Consider the following 22,032-nt stretch of genomic DNA (forward strand, 5'->3'; position numbering starts at 1 on the left):
TGTGCAAGATATAAATTATGGTATGTTTTCCTGGCCACCCATACCATCCCATCCTTTTCTTACCCCACGAAGTTTTGTCTGCTTATATAATTAGCGGTTGACGACCATCCTTTAGATGCCATAACAACAAATTGAATAAAATATTCGCTGTTATGCACAACTAATATTGACTTTAGGTGTCAGCCATAATGGATAACATCATTTAAGGTTCTAGATTTGGCTACTAGGATGCACTAGTGTAAAAAGTTATAAATTTAGTTTTATTAAATCCTGAGCAAGGAAGTGGTTACTTTCGACCAATAATCACAGTTAGCTATCTCAAGGTTTGAAAACAAGAATGCAAGTCATATAATCAAATACGCAATTAAAAATTCACGTATAACATAAACTATACAAAAATGACCAATATCAGTGGTAATGTTTTCAAAGTATGTTAGATCACTACGAAGCCATATTGAATACCAAATAAAACTTTTCTTGAAAATGGGATAAATCATGTTATTCCATTCGTGTCGGAACCCCTACCCATCCTAAACATTAAACAAGGTGGTAACTATAATACCCAACAGTTCCAGTGGCAGATGTCAAGGGGGACACAGTCACAAAAAATTTATAAATGCAGATGTTAGGGGACGATAGTAGTAAGTCTAATTAGTTCCAACATGTGGTGCTATAAGACGATACTGTAGGCCAGTGAAGGCTGCCAACATGTGACACAGTAGAATTATATTTTCAAAGTACCCTGTCTGGAGGGCTATACGTATACTTTTATTTTCAAATTAGCTACTATAGCATGCAACCAACAAAGAATTCCCTTACATAGTTGAGTTGAAAGTTGAATGTAAAGTACAAAAAGTGTTTGCCAAGCATAATTAGTTTAGATAACAAATTACCACGAATATGCTTATATGGGTCATCGCACCCTTACTTTAGGGTAAGGTAAGTTATAGGAAAGAACTGTAAAGAAATGGGAGATGAACCAGTATACATAATGAGAAACATTATTGAAGAGGTGGCTGCAATGGAGTCAAGGTGGTGGTAGAAATATAACATAAAGATGATAGGTTAACTATAAAAGTAAGTAATTACAAATGGTAGGTTATGCCACTCCTGAAGGACAACAGTAAGTAGGGAAGGAGAGGTAAAGATGTATGAGCAGAACGTTAAATTGTATTACCTAACAGCGAAGAAACTCGATGAAGTTTGTGCAAAAATCCACTAGAAAAAAAAACTATTTAATAAAACTCACTTTGTGAAATTCTTGCTAGCGCCACAACAGAATCTGACGGCAGAGAAGCATCAGTAAAAATGATAAGTAAGGTGAAAACAATATAATTCACAAATGACCATGACTACTTTACCCTGTAAACCAACCTGTAAATGGTAGTCAATGAGAATCGACCCCACGGAATAACTGTGCTAAAAAACCCTTCGTCATGAGCATTATCAAACACCCATGTGATAACCAGCTCTCTTATATATTCGGTTTATGCCCGATGATGGGAACAGATATCAGTTACCGAAACATTGTAAATGTTTGTCTTAGGAAGCCTAGTGTGTTCGTCTGTGCCGTCGTCGTTTTGTATTCCTGAATATTTGTTTCGTTTCATCGCTGGGGTCTCCAGTGCGTCGCTATGTTGTGTTGTCCACATGATCTGTTTCGTATCATCATTGGGTTCGTCTGTTTATAGCTGTGTTCTCCAAGATTATTATTTCTATGTATTTCCTGTTCTTGTTACAAATGTCTCATCAGTACCCTATTTGTCTGTGCTGTGATATATTTCTATTAAACAATTGCCTCCAAAGATTTCTCTCTATGCTGTCTTTGTGTTTAACATTTCACATTGGCTGATTTCGCCTGGTTTTCTGTGTGTTTGTGTATTTATCTTTCTTGTTAATTTTTGTGGTTTCTCTAAGACATTCAGTTAAAATAAGCAATGGCGTATGTTCACGATTATTTTTTTTTAATTAACTGCGCTACTTAGCAAGCAATATAAGCAGGCAGACACTCCACTTCACTACAGCATGCACTAGCCCCACATCTGCACTTGCAATATAAGCTGGCAGACACCCCACTTCACTACAGCATGCACTAGCCCCACATCTGGCAAAACAATCAACAGCGAGCATACCCTTCAGCCGACTGCGTTCGCAGCCACCAGCTCTCCACCGGAAGATGCTTTCAGGAGCCAAACAATATAATTGATAACATAAATAAAAATCCTACTTAAAATGTAGGATCATTTAAAAATGATGAAAAGTGGCGTAAATATAAGAAACGATTTGACTATACATACCTAAACAGAGAGAGAGAGAAAAAAAAGAAAAGTTTTTTTAAGAATACATGACACTAAATTTATAGACAGGTCAGAGGAGAAGTATTTAAAAGCACTCACTCTGAAAACAATTGCCCACATATTACAAAAAATAAACATGTACGCCGATCCACAGAAATTTAAATATTGTCTAAAGCACGCTTATATTAAAACGTGTACTATCAAAATCACATATTAAAAATCCTAAAAAATATATTCGACAAATAATAATAAACATTTTAATAACATGCCATGCGACATACATGCACACATTACAAAGCCAAGGCAGAGGAATACAGCATTGCAGAACAGAAATCAATAACAATACCAAATACACGCCAAAAAGAAAAAAAAGGGCTCAGCATAAACATATCCAGAAACCTCCGATAAAATGTATTAATTTTTTAAGTAACATTCTAACATGAACCAAGAGAGGCTCTGATCCCAAAACCGATCGATCACTTTCATGCCAGTATATAAAGACAATGCAAAATCAAGACTAGTCCATGATCAAAATTACACCCTACGAGAAGTGGGAAAAACACCTTGTGATATATAATAAAAACACTATATTAAGGTAAAATACCACCAGAAAGAGTATGGAAATATCAGAAAACAAATAATAACAAAGCTATAAAGCGCTTCCTAATTATTACCGCTCACTCGAGGGGAAGTTACTACAACATTGTTTGCAAAACACTGTATTTAAACAATAATAAAATAACTTCATTACGAAAACAATTTAGGAAACAAAATAAAACCCATAAAACAAAAGTCATTGAGGGAATCTGATAAAAATGCATGCAACACAATTTATACTACAGCACCCAATCAAGGGCTAATGACCCATAAAGAACATATTGTAACAGTAGCAGTATACAAAGGAAAAAACAGAGAAAAAAACACTGCTGAAAAATGGAAAATCAAACAAAACAATGGTTTTAAAACTCAAGCACTAGATAATCTGTCAAAGATTTACATAAAAAGTTAATTTATTCTCTAATTTATGTAAGCTTATAGAAACTTATATTCAGGCATTTGTAATACACACTGTTTGCTAGGCTGTAGAGAAAAAAGATACATATTAGTTAGAATAAAATCTTAAAATACGCCAGCCTTAAATATAAGAACCACCCCACTTAGAAGTAACCATATACTATTTCAATTGATATATTTGGAAAACGACCTCCCAACTTAGCAGATGTGAAAATAAAGGTGTGGTTGGGGAGAATTCCAATAATATAAAAAGTAGGAGTACATTTAAAAGTCATACTGCGACTGCAATGTGGCTAATGGTATATGTATGTACAAAGGAGAGCACAAACATATACTTAAAAACATAACTCCAAGTGAATGTGCACCACAAAGGATTGTCCATCATACGTCTTTCCAACAGAGAGCCCACTGCTATGACACTGCGACACCACACCCAGAAGTACGCATGTACGGTTTCAAACGATGTCCCTCCAGCAATGTGTTAAAATAAGAGTGAGCTAATCTGCAACAAACAATTAACAGATATAAAACAATTCCGTTATTAGCGAGACCGAATGGAGAAATAAGTAACAGCTCTAACCTAATTAAGCTGTAATGGGACACAGGATATAATATTTTGCAATAAACCCTGATAAAAAACAAGTTCACTGAAATATTACAAAGTTACCTTTACAAGTTCCAAATTAATACCATTATGCCACCAGGTATAATATTAAAATACTACGTACACATTGCCACTAGTGGTATCGCCTAATAAGTTAAACAATATATCAATATCTTAAGACATATATAAAAAAAAGATCATTGTTTCCTCAAATAAAGATTGCTGGTTACAATGTAACATAATGATACACTAAGAGAATTCATCTCCCTACACGAGGATATTTTTCTTATTATTTTGAAAAATGACAAATCAACAAAGATTAAATTACAGATATTTAAACAAAATATTTTTAAATTTTCATGATTTTGCATATGATTACATAAATTTTATTTAAAATTTTACATTCAAATCTAAGAAGACATAGTTCAAATAGATAATTTAAAATAAATTACTCTCAATCTTTAATCTTAATGTTGACATTCCAGTTCACATTTAAAATGTTAACATAATTTTTAGTTTACATGTAAATATTATTATGTCATTTAAAGAATAAATGTCAGCATGGCAGGTGCTCAGCAAGTGACCCGAAAACACATATGTATGATCGCCGCCAGACACACAGATTTACTGTGACCTTGCGGCCGGTGATCCTCACGTTCCTCTCCCAATTTGCGCCCTTTAGGGTAGTGTGGGAGTAACTTCCAGTTCTCTTTTAAACAATCTAAAGCTTTTATTATGCATAACTGTGAGGGATCGCTCCCTGTTGTTTGATCGGGAGGGTATTAGAGCTTCGGCAACAACCAGCGGCTGGGGCCACCAACCCAGCAGTCACCGCCTAACCCCCTTTACAACACTCAGCGAAACAGACAGTTGGCTGTGTCCTGAGCCCTTTAGACTTATCAGCACTGCTGGCGCCTTCCCCGATCTCTCACATCACGCTGGTACCCCTCAAAACACCCAATGAACCCGTGGTCCGGTGGAGGCCTATCCAACCTCTGTTAGCTATCCAGGCTAGTACCGGAGCTGTGACGTCGCTCACTACGTCGACTCCGCATCGGGCTAGGGAACCCTTGGAGCCTGCTCCAAGCGATCGGAACACCACTACCAAGCACGAGGCCTACCCAACAAGAATCCAGGGCCTTAGAGGAAACCTCAGCGGGACACCATTCAAACTTAATGGATTCTTCCCGTACTACTACCAACTTGGCGTTGATTCGGCAGACTGTTCGCCAGCTGCTAACTGACTGTCACTCTTCAGAGCTACTCCACTGGATGTCCTCGTCTCCTCGGATGACCCTCTGACCTGCTATATCACGGCCCGGCAGATTTACAGCCAGACACACAGCCAGAGACCTGAAAATCGCGGATACAATATCACCAATGTAGCCTCGGTGAATGAGCGGGAGCCGCACAGCCACGAATGACAGCCGTGTCAGAAAAAAAAGAGAGAACTACGCGGAACATCACAGAACCGGGTGGCGCTGGGCCGCAGGTCGGTGGGTCCGCGGGGCGTCGGGGCGGCGGGGTGGCGGTGCCACGCGGCGCGGGGGCTGCGGGGTTACGGATGGAGGGGCGGCGGGGCAATGCGTTGGTGGGGTGGCGGGTCAATGCGGTGGTGGGGTGGCGGGGCGGTGGGGCGAGGACCACAGGGTGGCATGGCAGCGAGGCCGCGGTGTAGTAGGGTCATGGGATATCGCCACCAGGGGACGCAGGAACTCGGGGCTGTGGGACGACGGGATTGATTGAGAGGCCGCGGGGTGGTGGGGATACGTGTCGGTTGGGAGGCGGGGCCACGGGGCGATAAACAGGGGTGGCACAATGGGGTGGCAGGGTGGCGTCGTGGCGGGATTATGGGGCTGCGGGGCATTGGGGCCACGTGGCGGCAATGCCACGGTGCCATGGGGCGGCGGGGCTGCGGAGTCGTGGAGCGGCGGGGTCATGGGGCGGCGGAGACACGGGTCTGTTGGGCGGCGGGGCCAAGGAGCGGTGTGATTTTGAGGACATGTGGCGCCGGGACTTCAGGGCAGCGTGACGGCGGGGCGGTGGGGGTAAGGCCTAGGAGGGGTGGGGCGGGAGGCTGCTTGGCGGTAAGGCCAGGAGGCGGTGGGGTGGAGGGGCTTTGGGCGGCGGGTTCGGTGGGAATACGGGGCGGCGAAGCCACGGGGCAGCGGGGTGGTGGGGCCACGGGGCGATGCGGGAGGCGGCTCCATGGGGTGGTGGGGCGGTGGAGAGGCGGGATCCATGGTTGGCGGGGCGGCGGGGCCATGGGCCGGCGAGGCGTCAGGGTGGCAGGGCGGCGGAACGGCGGGACGGCTGGAGTGGCGGGGCGTTGTGCCCACATGGTGGCGGGGGGTGGTGAAACGGGGCGGCGGGGTCATGGAGTGGCAGTGCCACGCGGCTGTGGGGCCACGGGTTGGTGGGGCCATGCGGCAGTGGGGCCATGGGGCGGCGGGGACATGGGGCTGTGGGGCGGCGCGACCATGGGGCGGCGGGGTCATGGGGTGGCAGTGACGCGCGGCTTTGCGGCCGCTGGGTGGTGGAGCTATGCGGCAGCGGGGCCATGGGGCGGCGGGGTCACGGAGCGGTGGAATGTTGAGGCCATGAAGTGGCCTGGAGGTGTGGCGGCGGGGCTGCGTGGTTATGCAAACTAATTTAAATTTATGTAAAAATAGTAATTTCAATAAAGGATGTTAAAAATCCTATGAGAGGTTTTAAAATCCTATACTTTAACCTTCAGTAAGCTGTTTACGACCGCCATCTTGGAAATATGTATTTATTGACATATCAATTTGGAAAAAATTCTTAAATTTTTTAAAAAAAAATACCCATTGATTTAAATATAGAATCGATTCTTGGGCAATGCCCAATTTAAGTAATTTTATTTAAAACTCCACAAAAGTGATAAGTTCGTAGAATAAAACACTACAAGTTATTTTAACAACAAAAATTTATAGCATAATTTCTACATTAATACAAGTACAAAAAAACAAATAAATTACTAAAGTGTTGAGCATTTCTCGATTTCTACATCTGCTATCTACGACTTAAAACGAGGTGGAAAGCACCACCACTTGACGTAGGATCGTCCATTTCTTCGTTTTACATTCTTCTCCACCAAGTACATATCGGGATACAACGTAGGCTGAATCTCTTCAGCTTAGAAGCCACCACGAATAGGCTTGCGGTCCAAATCTTCGAGGTATTAGGTCCTAGGCTCTGATTCACGAACATGTGTCACACGGAAAAGTTCGGGACTTCAGTTTGCAGTGAAACCTTTCTCGAAGATGCCATTCTACTTGGAGATTCGTACAATTTCACCGACGTTAGCTTTAAGCTTTCGTGGATCTTTATTATTTGTGTTTGAAAACACAGTTCGAAGCAAGTGATCATTCTTTACGTCTTTAGGCTTCATTTTCGTGGTAGAATGTACTGTGGAATTGTAATGGCTTATTAGTTTCGGCAAGATGTCAAGCCACTTGTAATTTCCGTTAGCTGTGTACTGTCGCCACAACTTAAAACGCAAAGTTCTTTTAAACCAATGTTCCAACAGCTCTAAAGCTCCAAAGCTCAAATTTCTCCAACAGCTCCAAATGCTTCAAAGCTCAAACAGCTCCAAAGCTCTAATTTTCAAAGCCCCAACAACTTCAAAAGCTCCAAAGCTCCAACAGCTCCAAAGTTCCAATTGCTCGAAGAGCTCCAATGTTCTAATTGCTCAAAGTGCTCCAATTTTTCGAAGTGCTCCATCTTCTCCATCTACATTTGGCTCCAACTGATTTCAATTACAATTTTTTTATATCGAACTCGTCATGATTACTTGTATGACTTTATTAGTCTTTATTTTGTTTGTCAATGGTGATTACTTTTACAGCATTAAGTTATAATTTTTGTTTAGAAATCATATTAGAGAATTGATAGAATCCATTTAAAAAAATATATATTATTTTTCTTCAATTTTATACACATTAATTAACCGTAAGTCATTATTGTATGTAGCCAGCCTCCTTCAATTCTTTGAGTATGGAACATATTTCGTTGATGCTCGAATATTTTCCTGCACAAAGGGATGCATGTAGAAGTCTATGTTAGGATCTTCCTATGAGGTATATTCAATCTTATCTGCTGCATTCATCTTCATTGCATGTTTATAATAAATATTATGACTCTGTTGTCTTCCGTTTTAACACCAACCACAAGTTCACTTTCGTCATAGAGCCAGTGATAAACACAAGCTTTATCAAGATAATTTATTTTATTACGTCTTTTCCATTGGTTTGGCCCCAGGAAACCATCACAGTCTTCGATCTTGCCTACTTTAGGTGCTTCAGAGCAGTCCTCAATCATGTCAGCTTCAGATGATTCATCACAGTCTTCATATTTGTCAGCTTCAGGTGGTTCTCCATCGTTCATATTTTCATGGAGACGACTAGATATTGGTGTAAATATATGTTAATTTTCAATGAGGCTGTTACTTTCTTCGTTAGTTTTAAATTTTAAATTATTGTCATGATCTAGAGCAATATTTTTAGAATACACATTTTTACATTTTTCGTAATCATTATAGTCGTCTAATATTTCGCCTTCGTTTCTCTTCCTCGATGTTGTAGCCCAGTCTTCGTCATCTTTATTCACTTAGTTTTAAAGGTCTTAAATGTCTATTCAAGAAATATCTTCTACCAAAGGATTTCTGACAATGACTGCAACTTAATGGTTTTTGGCAAGGAACCACATTTACACTAGCTTCTCTCATGTCGTTTAGCAATTTTTCTCAAGGTAAAGATCTTGCTGCAGTATCTACAGCGATGTCGTTTCGATACAGCTATATACAACGAATCAGAATACATTTTAGCATCAGCAGCTAATGCCAGATGCAAACTGGATCCATTACTTAAATATAATATTTTTTTTATATTTCATCAGCGAGGATTAAGTTATCTCATGCAAAAGAATTTGTTGCAAGTAGTCCCGATTCCTGCCAACAGATGAGGTCACGTTTTGTGTTGAGACAAAAATTATTTATTTATTTTATGGGGGATGCAGGATGCTCACTGATGATCGCAAAAGAAGGATGGCTTCGTTACACCAAGGAGAAGGAAGTTGGTCCTTCGTGATAGTGTTTCTCAACCATCTTATCACATATTATTGGAATGAGTAATGTTATTTTTGTTTGAATTCCAACTGTTAAAATTATTGTAAGTGCTGATTTAGTAACAAAAATTCACTCAGAAAATGCAACTCTGAATATGTCATGACTCATTAAGTAAAATAATATTTCATGCAGAGATTGGTTTCTCAAAAATAATCAGGAGCACACTGAGAAAACCCACTAGATATCTGGCAGGCGCAATCAGGAGCACTCGGAGGAAACTAACACAAGTTTTCCTTAATATCAGAAAAATAACATAAAACAATAAAAAATATAAAGATAAAATAATGATGAAAAATTGATGAAAAATTACAAAAACAGCTTTTGCTAGCTTGCGAACTTCTCATTTCTTATGCAAAAATAAAATTCTATTAAAAGCCAGAATTTTTTGTTATTTTTTATCCATTTTTTTTGTTTTGTTTTTTTACAACGTTTATCAATTCCATGCAGATAATCTTGAAAACTGTATTTGTCTCTTCAGATAATTTATAATATTTTATTTAATTTTTCAGTGTTACTTCAACTAAATTGACCACAGATTTTATCTCAACACAGACATTTCTGCCAATTACTCTTTGCATTATTGCCCTTATTATGGCGAAAAGCAATTTTGGGTTATTGAACGAAAAACAGTTTTCCCACAGACTGGTAAAACCAGGAAAACCTGGTAAAGTCAGGGTTTTTTTTTTTTTTTTTGGTGAGTCAGGGAAATTTTTGAGATAAGCTTGATTCTGCGTTGTAATTATTTATTTAATTGTAATTCATTATAAAAATGTAAGTAAGCGTTAACATTTACAAAATTATATCTTCATATAAACATATTTACTCAATAACCAACGCAAAAAGTTTCTTCAAATGTGTGTTGAAAAATTACTGAGCGCGGCTTGTATAAAACTTGACAACGCTACAAGGAAACCCTGCATAGAACAAGTTTTTTCAAGCTTCAATGTTGGTGATTCTGCTGTAGCTTTATGGACAACATTCTTCTTGCATGCGGATTTAAAGTGTTTTTTTTTTTTTTTTTTTTTGTGAAAAAGACGTTGCCTTGATTACCGAAGTTTTGCGATTGTGACTATCTATGGCGGCTGAAAATTCATAAAATGATTAAAATGTATGACGAATTATAAACTGTGCTATGGGTAGAAAGTCTTATATGGGACTGGACGGAAAAAAAAAAATGATTGTGGCGCTTCACTGCAGTAAACAAAACATTTTCCATCGGTATGGTACCTACTCATTTTTCATTCCTGGGCTTTTTTTTTCCTCGCTTCAAGGTAAACATTAAATCATTCAGAGTTAATCCATTAATAAAATATTTATTTTCTAATATCATAAGAGACACGTAATTACTTTTTAAATTAAGAATTTTAATTGAATTATTGAAACTTGGTGATATTATTGTGGCAAAAATATAGTGGCGATAAAAATAACTGTCTAAAATGGTGCAAAATAGCTATATTATTTTTACAGAAAACCTTTATACCTACTATTAATTTTGAATGAGTACGTGAGTCTTAAAAAAATTATAGACCTATAAAGAAGAAATATGGTTCTAATATCTGTTTTTAAGTTTGGTGGGAGGCTAATATGATAGCACGGCTTAGGTAATCCTAAAGGATAGCCACTTTTCAAAAAAAAAATTAAAACCCCAAGTAGCATTTTTTTACTTCCTGAAATGTTTTACAATTTTTCGCTAAGAGGGTGTTGTGATATAAGTGGTAAGGTTAGATTACATATTACAAATACTGTGATATTGAGAAAATGGCCAGTTAAGTTAGGCCAGCTACATTAAAAACCCTGAATTATTGTTTGAACAGTTTATAACGAATTACCAATATAATTTATCAAACTCTGGGGTTCTCAAAATTTTTCCGTTCACGGCGTACTTACAGGTTCAGTGTTTTGTCGCGGCACCGTATCTAAATGAAATATGTGTACAATGACAAACAAATAATAAATATATTTTTATGATACTAGGCACAGAAATGAAAACAACCACAATGTGATGCTCTCATACGACAATCTGAAGCTCACTTTGGTATATATATATTATAATTGACACACAAGAATATAATATTATTTAAAGAAAAAATGCAGTGTCAAGTAAATTGATGTGACGTGTGAGCTTAGTGATCTCCACACACGGTATTAGGAAAGAGAGAAGGTAAAGGTGCGCGCATCTTTCCCCCTCCCGAAGCCAGGCTCGTGACGTCACGTGGAAACATCGTCTCCCGCCGAGCTGGGAAGGGAGCGCAGAGCGACTGAGGATACTTCCTCGCTGCTCTGTGGCTTGCTCAAGTCTTTGCGGCGGGAAAATGAATCAGTTCATGTCCGAGCATATATTAAAATAAATTATACGTAAAGTACAAGAATGTGGTATCCCGGTTGTAGCAATAGTAAGCGACATGGGTGGAGGAAACAGAGCGTTATGGAAACAGCTAGGAATTAATACTAAAAATACTAGTTTCTCGAACCCCAGTGACAGCATACAAAAATTTTCGTATTTGCAGATGTTCCGCACCTACTGAAGTTGGCAAGAAATCACATTTTAGATAAGGAATTTGTTACAAATAGTGGCGGGGAAGTAGATACAATATTTGTTGAGCAACTGCTAGAGAAATCAGTGCACAATTTGAAATTAGTGCCTAAGTTAACACATCATTTAGAGGTGAAAGGCAGTGGCCGGCAAAACGTTAAAACAGCAGTTCAGCTCTTATCGAATAGCGAACCTCAAGCTTTAGGTTACTTAAAGGAAAATAATTTAGGGACAGGAGATTCCACCGCCACAGCGAATATTTGTAAAATTTTCAATGACTGGTTCGATGTAATGAATTCATCACAGCCTGATAATGCTTATGGCTCACATAAAAACCAGCAGGACAAAGTTTTAAATGAAATGACAAAGCTCATGGAAATTATCAGGGCAAAAGGAGTTAAGAATAAATTGCCTTTACAAGAAGGCATAAAAATTTGTAATAAATCCATGCAATATTTATTTCACTATTTAAATGAATTTTACATGTTCGATATGTGACTACAGTTAAGCTGAATCAGGACATCCTAGAATGTTTTTTTTTTGCTTACATAAGAGGCATGGGACACCAGAATAATCATCTGAATCCAGTGGACTTCAAATATAGAGTGCGAAACTGTATTCTGGGTAAACACTCTGCAGCAGTATTTTCTACCAAAACAAACACGGAAGACAAAATTGGTGAGACATGCTTAATACATTCATCTGCTGGAATTACGAACTTCGACGTAGCGGAACCGACACAATTACTGTTACATAAGGAAATGAATTTAACCTGCAAGTTACAGAACACAGTCAGTCAATACTTCAACTGATTCGCTGGTTACAGACATGACTGAAGTAGAACTACCAAGCGAGGATATAACTTCAAGCTAAGGGTTAAAATACATCGCAGGTAATGTGGTATTTCGTTTCAAAACTAAGTATCCTGAGCTTGGTACACTTTCATTAGAATCAGATAGCAATAGCTGGATTAGTTACCTTTCATACGGTGGCCTTCTTATTCAGAGTTCCGAACTTATGAATGGCATCAAAATTTCGGAAGATAGATTTATTGCCATGCATGGCGAGTATGTTTGCAAGGGTATTAATGTTTTTGAAACACTCACTAATGATATCGTGAATGCAATTGATGGGAAAGTGCCACGAGAAGTGATCCACTGTTTCGTCAGAACTAGAACTTACATTAGGGTAAGACAGCTGAACGTGAAAGCAAAAAACTCAGAAGACGAAAAAAGGAAACTAAGAAACAAAATTAAGAAAACTACCACATAATCATGATGGTATACTAAGATAAGTTTTAGTGTCCATGGTGGAAATATGTTGTACAGTGCACAATACCTAGTGTTACTGTTTCATTTGTACTTTTATGACGTTCAAGCATAACATATAGTAACATAATAAGACAGATAGTTTGTTAGCTTTATCGTGTAATTGAGGTGGGTCATTAATAATTTTGTCATTTATATAAAATGATTTTACTTTATTTATATTTTAAATTTATATGTATCAATTTTGAAATGTATTGTGTAAAGTTGTATTTTGACTGTCGCCTATCTTAGTTTTTGTAGTTATTTGTATATAAAAAATTGTGCCATTATTATTTTGTCTCTGTTTAACAGTGATGAACTAGTTAACTTTTTTTTGTGAAATCTTGGTTAAAATTCGTTTAAATATATAATTTTCAATAAACAACTTTCACAAACAAGAAGAAATTTTGTACGCGACTAAATCATTTTAATTGTATTCCCTTAAGAAATCTCTTAAACAATTTAAGTATTAATGTGATAATTAGATTATTATTTGCATTATAAAACACATCACACTATTTTTTACTATTTTTTACGTTAACTAGAGTTTAAGCATGGAGGTATGAAGTAGAGGAGTAGGCATGTAGAATCATTGCCGTCTTATTAGCTGAAGCCAAAAACCGTGGCTACCAAAACAGTGGCGTTGTCATAAGAAAAGCATTGGAAATGGCATTGTTGTTATGATAGACAGAATAGCCTCGGCAGATAGGCAAAAGTGACTTCACTTTATGGACTACATGCCTCCTCCTCCTCTTCTTCTTATCACCATATGTTTAAGACTACACAAAATTATTATCTTTGAAAGATTTGTGCAATGGGAGTGCATAACATGATGTAAGCTTTTGGACATACGCCATTGCTAAGCAAATGTATGTCTGTAGAAGAAAACTACAGAAAACCAAAAGACAAAAAAACACAAAAAAAAGCAAAACATTTATGTTGTCAACAGGATATATACACCACATTATATTCCATAACAGGAATATGGTCAACAAACTAAGAAAAACAAAGAAAAATGGACAAAGAGAACGAGCACAATAATATTGAACCCTAGAAAAAATTTAGCACAACAGTGGAGACGAGACAAAAACACACCAAAACGAGAAGACGAAACAAACACAGTAGTTTTCCAAAACAGTGACAAGCGACGTTTCGGGAACTGCTATCCGCTGCCGTCCTCAGGCTGAGATGCACATGGTACGAAAACACAGGTGTGACTGAGTAGGGGCTGGAAATTTGAGGGTACATAAAGTCACAAAATTATTGTCTGTCCTGACCGGCGAAATTTACTGTGTCAAGCAGGCGGGTGAGTTATTCCGTTTTTATCTGAATCCGTTCGCCCTGCATTCCACATGACGCAGTGCGCAGTAGCGCGAGATTCCAAACCACTAATGCCTGCCCCCTGATCACCACACTGATCTCTGAGCGATATTTGCTCTTTATTACATCTACAACTGAAAATCCAGATTCGAATAAATAGGATGTTGCAAAGGGATTGAGAAATCTGATAGCTTTTGAACTGAATTGGATTTACATTTTTGACCGTTATCAAAAACTCCAATAAATCGGAACAAGCAATTTTGGTTTAAAGGCTGCAATCGCAAGAGAGTTCAATGAGACACTCTTCTTTTAAAGTAAATTCTGGTGGACCTTGAGCATGGAAAGGATCTTGGATCGACTTAAAGTTTTATAAATTATCTTCCGCAAAATATTTTTCAAATCATTCAGTTCCATGAAAAGGGACAGCATATCTTGTGAGACAACGAGCTCATCAGAGACCGCGTGTTTATGCAATTTCGAGAAACAATCTTGGCAGCCATCCTCGTTAATTTTCTTATCCAAAACTGCAGTTTTCTCCTAAATGCCACAATTATCTCCAATAGTTTCAAGATATGCATGCCATTGCCTTGCAGAGACAGATTCAAGGCATGAGGTTTATCAAATATATCGCTCAAATACGCTCGTTTCAGCAATGGAGTTCTCATAATTTTCCTCTTGCAGAAAAGTGTGAATTTCTTGATGAAACTCGCATTAACGGGATAAGACATTTCCTCGTGAAAACCATCGTGAATTACAGTAGTATAGCAGGGCCGTGTGTTCCGCTCCCATGTTCATGCATAGTTTTTTGAATAGTTTGACTTAAGCGGCCTAGTTTTTATGTAGTTTACTAAGTCTATGACACATTCCAACATCACGTTCAGAACTCGTCAAATTTGATGCAAGTGCTTCCCTATGGATGATGCAATGGGTCTACAGCACGAGTGTTTTACTGCGAATAAGCGCTTGTAAACCTACACAGCAGCCAAACATTGATCGAACACATTCATTGTACATACACCGATACACTTTTCGCAATCCAAATATTTTTCTTGTTATAACTTGTAAAGAATTTCAAACATGTATTGAGCCTTAAAGTTACTTTTGCAGAACAGAAAGTCTAAACAAAAATGTTATCATCCAGAAAGCGTACATATAAAATAAGGTGGGCATCTTTATTACTGTCAGTAGCCTCATCGAGTCGCAAACCAAATTCGTTGCTTTTTTATTATTAATTGATATTTGAGATCCTCAGCTTTATTACGGATTTTTCAACTAATAGTGTTGTTAGAAAGAGGCACCTTTGAAATTAGTTGTCCCGCCGATTTCCCCACCATTATATTAACTATATCAAGAGCAGCTGGTAGGATAAGCTCTTCTGCGATGGTGAAAGGTTTCTTGCACTTCGCCACCCTGTATGCCACCTCGAAAGATGCTAGCAGTGCGTTTCTAGGTAGTGAGGCTTATTGAGTGAAAACTTTTTTATTTGTAAATATTGCAACTTCCAATTAAAAAATTGGCGAGATTTTTCAACCATGGTAGGGTGAATGGTCTCGAGTTGTCGCTTTAGCTTAATTGGGAGCATTTTCTCGGGCGCTAGAATTTTTAAACAGAGCACACACTGTGGCCTTTCTTCATTGTATCGATTACTGACAAGATGGTGGCAGGGCCCTCTATCTCACGACGTGTTTTAACTAGCGCTCCTGGTAGCAAGTATAGAAAATAAATATGGTGACAACGCCATCTAGAAGGAGTTGCTATTATTCCTTCAAATTAACAAAAAAAATCTACAAGATGGAATATGATTTTTTATTTATTTATGTACCTTATTTAATTCTCTGTCTGGCAAATGTCTCGATGGCCGTGTGGTCAAATGTTTTCCAATCCAGAGGTGCAAGCTGTCATGAATCTAATTTAATGCTAGTATTTACTTATAAACTTTTTTTTAATTTGATCGAGCCTGTCAGTTCGCCCCGAGCTCACGAGGTGAGCTGACATGTGCTACACGACGGGTCTCGCGCTTTGTCTCTTGCACTGTGAGTGCAAGACCAGGTTAAGTGTCGTGTGGCCGGAAACTTATCGTACGCTCAGAAACGTCAGGTATTTCAACGTATCTTCATGGAAACACGCAAGTCTACGCCGCGTACTAATACTCTACGGGTGAAAAGTCACACCAAGCCACTCGCGGTGGACCTGCTACGATGGTTGGACTAGTTGCTAGGTCGTCAAGACGACGAGTTAATTGCTGTACATATTGCCGGGCGTCGAAGATGAATCTTCGTCAAAAAAGCGATAGAGCAAAGCAAAGAAAATTCTAACAGTGCCAGAGTGGGAGTGGAAGAACGTCAGATAGTGGAAAGGTAAATGAGTAAAGTTCTAACGATAGCGACGGTTAACATTTGCGCAATAGGAGCTTCATATAAATTCCAGGCTACATTTTATCGTACTTGCACAAGCTATCGAAGTGTTATTTCTACAAGAATGTACCATAGCTCAGCTTCCATATTTTAATCAATACTATAACAACCCTACATTGGCACTTATTGTAGAGGAACCATTATTGTCACGAATAAAGAGTTAGAGCTTAAAAAAATCAGGGAGCATGCATCCGAAAGAATAATCGAAGGCACGCAGGTAGCGCAGGACTCTTCAGGTGCGTCCAGACGAAGCATTATCGGACAGTGAATCGATGTTTATGCTCCACAAGGTACCCAAAACTAATCGCAGCTGCAAGAATTTTTTGGAACGGACATTCTTACATTTATCTGGAACTATGGAACGGGCATTATTTTAGGTAGGGATTTAAATTGTATAATTAAACCCTTTGACCACATTGTTGACCACTACCCAATAAACACCGCACTGCAAGGAATTGTTACAGCTAGAGAGGTAGAGGAAATGGTAGATATCATCCACATACCAACACCGAATTACACGTTCTATGCATATACCTCTATCTCACGCTTGGACGGCTTTTATGTGTCACGAACACAGTGTTACAATGCCAGAACTTATGATGTAGTACCGATGGCGGTGACTGATCATGCCATTATAGTATGCATAGTGGCAGCCCCGGAAATTTCACCAATCCCAGGATGGAATTATTGGAGAATACAGGCGTGATTACTGGGGCAAACAGAAGTGGACGATGATTTCCGATGGCGATGGCAACAAGCGGTACAAGCAACGATATGCGGACGCGATAGAGTGGTGGGAAAACTGTGTCAACCCGGGCATTACCAAACTGTTTAAATACCACAGTGCACGATTCCGACGGGAACGAGAGACTTTTCTCTACTTGTACGAAAGGGCGCTGAGTGAACTAAGTGCGCAATCAGTGTTGCATACGAACGTGAGGGAGAAATCCCGTCGACCGACTGAAGGAATAAATATTGGCCAAACACCGAATTAACATGGAAAGTCGACTCATCTTCAATAACACTCAGAGGGAGAGCGAGAGATGCGAACCAAAAGGCATAAAAACGCAATAACGAGTGGGGTCTATGCGATAATTAGGGATTCAGCCGCGATCCTAGAAGCATTTACGAGTACATACAAGGAACGTTATGCCGAACATACCATTTACTCTGATGCAGGAACACGATTTCTCGACATATACGACAGCAGCCTCGGTGACAAAGCACAGTATGGACTGTTGGCGGAACCAACAGAGGAAAAAGCACACATCGTTCGTCGAGCACCGAAAACCAAATCCCCGCATGATATCACTAAAAAAAATTGCATGGGTGTATGCTAATCAAATTAAAATACTGCTCTCGGTTGTCATTGGACCTGAACAACACTGTGCAGTGCAGGGAACGTCAATTTCACATGCCACCACCGCACTTCGGGATGTCCAAATACTGGCTCAAAAAATCTGGGTGCTGTAGCTCTACTGAACATTGATCTCAAGAAAGCCTTTGACAGGGTGAATTAGACATTCTGGGACAGGGTGCTTGAGCTTGCTTCACACCCTCGTTCCTGGCTACATTACCCTACATTATGTAAATTCCGTGGGGATCTAACTTCAAGGTTGTCTATCAATGGCATATTTCGTGAAAAATGCACGATCCTGTCATCGGTTGGACAAGGATGTCCACTCTCGATGGCGCTTTTCGTAATATACATCGTGCCTATTATAAGAATGTTCAACACCCCCATCTCAGGCCTGAGATTAATGGGAACCAATTAACATGCATTGGCTATGCAGACATCACAATTATTGTGCGCAATGAGGCAGAAATAACATATGTTCACAATATTCTATCCGGGTATCACCAAGCTACGCAGGCTAAATGCAACTTCTCAAAAATGCATGTTCTTAACTTGAAAGCAGAACCTGATGTGATCGCTTCAACATATTCCATCCAAACCCACTGATGCGATAGTAATGCTTGGAATAATCCTTAACAGCAACATAGACCAGACAATTCAAGAGAATTGGTTTAAAGTTTTTCAAAATTATGGGGCAGCCTGCTCGAATCATACCTCCGAAATCTCTACATTATTTAGAGAATATACATTATCAACACCTACTCACAATCAGTTATGGTAGATGGCGCAGATGTTCCAAAAGTCAGCATCAATAGCTCAAAATGCCAGTGATATATCTACTTTGTGACTTCATTGCCCAGTTACGACGTGGCAGGTGGTTAATGATCAAAAATTAGACAATATGGACGTTATTTTTCCTTTTTGAAAACATTAATGGAAGAACATGTTGGTTAATTGATATGAGAGAATGTAACACATTTGTACATCCTTCTTTCAATCTTAGTTCTGTTATGTGAATGAACCAGAAATAAGCTTCTCAATAAACAAAAAAAGCCACTAGCGAAGCTTTCAGTGCACTGAGTTGAAAATTTGAAGGTCGCGATTTGAGTCCGCCTACCTCTAAAATATTTTCAAGTTCTTTAAATTTTTTAAGGCGTACCATAAGCACTAACATAAAATGATTTGTATTGTATAAGTAGCCAATACCGATAAAAATATAAAAATATGACCACTTACGATGGTAGTGCGCCTGGCAGGCGACACTAGGACAACTTAGAAACACTGTGCGGATTGCGGATAAAAAAACGGAAGTGCCCAAGGATTTTCAACGAGGTCCCGATCTTATTCATCCAGCGACTGAAACGTCCGAACATAGCTGAATCCGAACAATTCACAAGAATACAACAACTAAATCGTAGACACATACGAATAACATTAGGCCCGAACTTACTTTTATTTACTCTGGCTTCCCTTATTCAACTTGTCACTGGTCCACAGAATATATGCTAAGCCTAGAGAAAAATGTTTTCTTGTACAAAACATTTGTGTTGTTATATTTGTGCTACCCTTCATACCAAGCATGGCGGTGTGATACTTATTTTGCTCTTCAAGCAAGATACCAAAAAATAAACACCAGCATTTCTTAGACCATTAAAACCTTGTATTTCTCGCAAAAATGGAAAGGTTCAGTCTAACCACCAAATTCCATAGCATTATTCTCACAGCAAACTTGATCCATGCTAGTAAGTCACAACCAACTTGTATTTTGTGTGACCGGCACTATACTTGCACTGGTACATAGGTCTGTGGGATTTCTGCAATGCAGTGCCAAACAAGCAAGCAGAGGTAGAGACCATAGAACTCGCCATTCAGTCCCACGGTGATGGGCACCATGATGACATCAACGTTGTCGGGGGCCACCCAGTCGCCGCCGGACCCCGGGTAGCCTGGGGGTACCTCGAACCCCGGGTATGGCGGAGGACCTGCCGCCTGCCTCAGCACGCGCTGCGCCCGGTCTGTGGGCGACCGGGGACCACCGTCCTTCTTGCCAGGCCCGGCGTGGCCCGCGCCGCCTGCAACCACATACTCCGCCGTGGACCGCTCCACTGGCCAGGTCACCGCCTCAACTCCCTCACTGTCTTCCTTCACAGCCATTGTATCAAATACGAGTAACTGACCTGAAGAACTTCAGAATATCACATGGCATTTCAAACCTTATCGATAATCCTGGCTGGCTTGTGTTTACCATGTTAGCATATAATTTATCAATTTAGTAATTTGTTTACTAAGGTAATATGAGAATATTTTATTGATTGTTGCTCATGTATTCAGAGCCTAAAATGGCATAAGAGATTTCCTTGCTATAATGATTGTTAAAATTATTAATAAGTTATTAAAAATTCACTAAACTTCTTTTGGTTTTTTATAATAAAATATGATTACATCTTATAAGTCACATAGACGTGAGCCATCAACTATATTCCTCAGGATCAGTATAGATATTGAAGGGTAAATGCTACAGTTGGCTACCACACCACAACACATCGGGGTCAGGTGGGTTAGTAAACAGCAGGTAACACAAGTATCAGTTACCAAGATTATTTAAGACATAAGTATTACAATCCACGACATGGTTAAAACACTTGAAAATATTTCTTTACATATTTCTAAATCATGTTCACTAGCAGCTGTGTTTATCTTCGACACATATCCTTAGAATAAATAACAAACAACGATTAATAACGAATACATGATGAATAGTTACAACTTTACCAAATTGACTTATTGACACTCAAAGATATTAGTTTACATTTCGTTACCAATTTACAAAATGGAACTAACATTCTGAAACTCACTTGGCGAGTATAACCATTATTTAATTATTATTCGCCGAGTGAGTATAGTGTCCACTACAGACTGAATCTTAAAAGTTGGCTATTTCAAAATGTTACTCGCCTGGTGATAAGGACTGTTCTTGCTAACCAAACAGTTATGACACAAAGAAACATTACTTCTGTTATCGTGTCCAAGAAAATGACTTTTAAAAAGACTTATTTTAAGGTCATATTAAAAACATACCGCAACTGCAAATTTATTTTTAACTCGACTTCTCAATGAATCTTGACGCCGAGTGACACATGACATAAATATGTTGTCATGTGCCTTAAAAGAAGACCTCGACTCCAGTCCTCGCTGGTTCCTCCAGTACCATCGACTCTGGAGCTGGAGCCTTCATTGGAATCCTCCACTGTTGACACCTCGGGGCAGCCTCTTCTCGGACTGCGGGTGTATTGAACCTCCGGAGGTGCCCTCCGATGCTGGATGGCAATCTGGTCCTTGTTGATGCCAACTCGCTGTGCTCAAGGAACTAACTCGGTAGGACTGTTTTTTTTTTTTTGGGAGAGAGGTTAAAAATCTTAAAAAGACACCAATGAAGGGGAATCTGAATAATTAGGTGGAGTTGGTAGTGTGGGATTTTTACCCACTTAAAATAATCCTCTCTCTTTTAACCCTCACCATGGGCAGAGGGCGGCCAGACTAGAAACCGCTCTCGAATTACTTCAGTCTGGCCCCTACTGCTCGCTTTTGTTCTCAGCTGTTGTTGGCTGTTGACAGCTCTTCACGTTTCTTCGTCTTAATGACTGTTTCGATTAGGTCAGATATCGCACACCATGCTGTTTCGGAGTCAAGCATAGATGCAACGATTGTCTCTGGTTCGGGTGGATAGTCGAATGCTTCCCATACTATCTGTCTCTCCTCGGCCCAATGCTTGCACCTAAAGAATGTGTGCTTGGCATCATCCCGCACACTCTCAACGTAGTCAGAAAACTGTGTTTGCTTGTGAATCATTCTGTGCAGGTACTCATTGAACTGCCCGTGCCCTGACATGAGTTCAGTCAGGAAGTATTTTAACTCACCGTGCTTACACAGAAGCCATTTGTCCAGCTTTGGAATTAGCCTTGCAGTCCATCACCCTTTAGTCGAGCACTGCCACCTACACGTCCACTCAGCTATTGTATGCGTTCGCTCGATCTTGCGTA

At 39.5% G+C, this 22,032-nt stretch overlaps 2 protein-coding genes across 5 annotated transcripts in view; one reads left to right on the plus strand and one right to left on the minus strand.

Annotated features, from left to right (window-relative positions):
• LOC134527278 (uncharacterized) overlaps window positions 1–22,032 on the plus strand; it is a 466,201-nt gene that overhangs the window by 116,374 nt on the left and 327,795 nt on the right. The window lies entirely within an intron of this gene.
• LOC134529805 (uncharacterized) overlaps window positions 1–22,032 on the minus strand; it is a 47,585-nt gene that overhangs the window by 7,462 nt on the left and 18,091 nt on the right. For 2 of the 4 annotated variants that reach the window (XM_063364276.1, XM_063364285.1), the window contains exon 3: window positions 19,858–20,064. In XM_063364276.1, coding sequence (XP_063220346.1) covers window positions 19,858–20,064 — 207 coding nt within the window. Of the gene's footprint in view, window positions 1–2,329; window positions 3,814–19,845; window positions 20,065–22,032 lie in introns of those variants that run through there. The other 2 variants (XM_063364296.1, XM_063364268.1) reach the window with 2 other exon arrangements.

The sequence above is a fragment of the Bacillus rossius genome, chromosome 1, assembly GCF_032445375.1.
Source record: "Bacillus rossius redtenbacheri isolate Brsri chromosome 1, Brsri_v3, whole genome shotgun sequence".
NCBI classification, from domain to species: Eukaryota; Metazoa; Arthropoda; class Insecta; order Phasmatodea; family Bacillidae; genus Bacillus; species Bacillus rossius.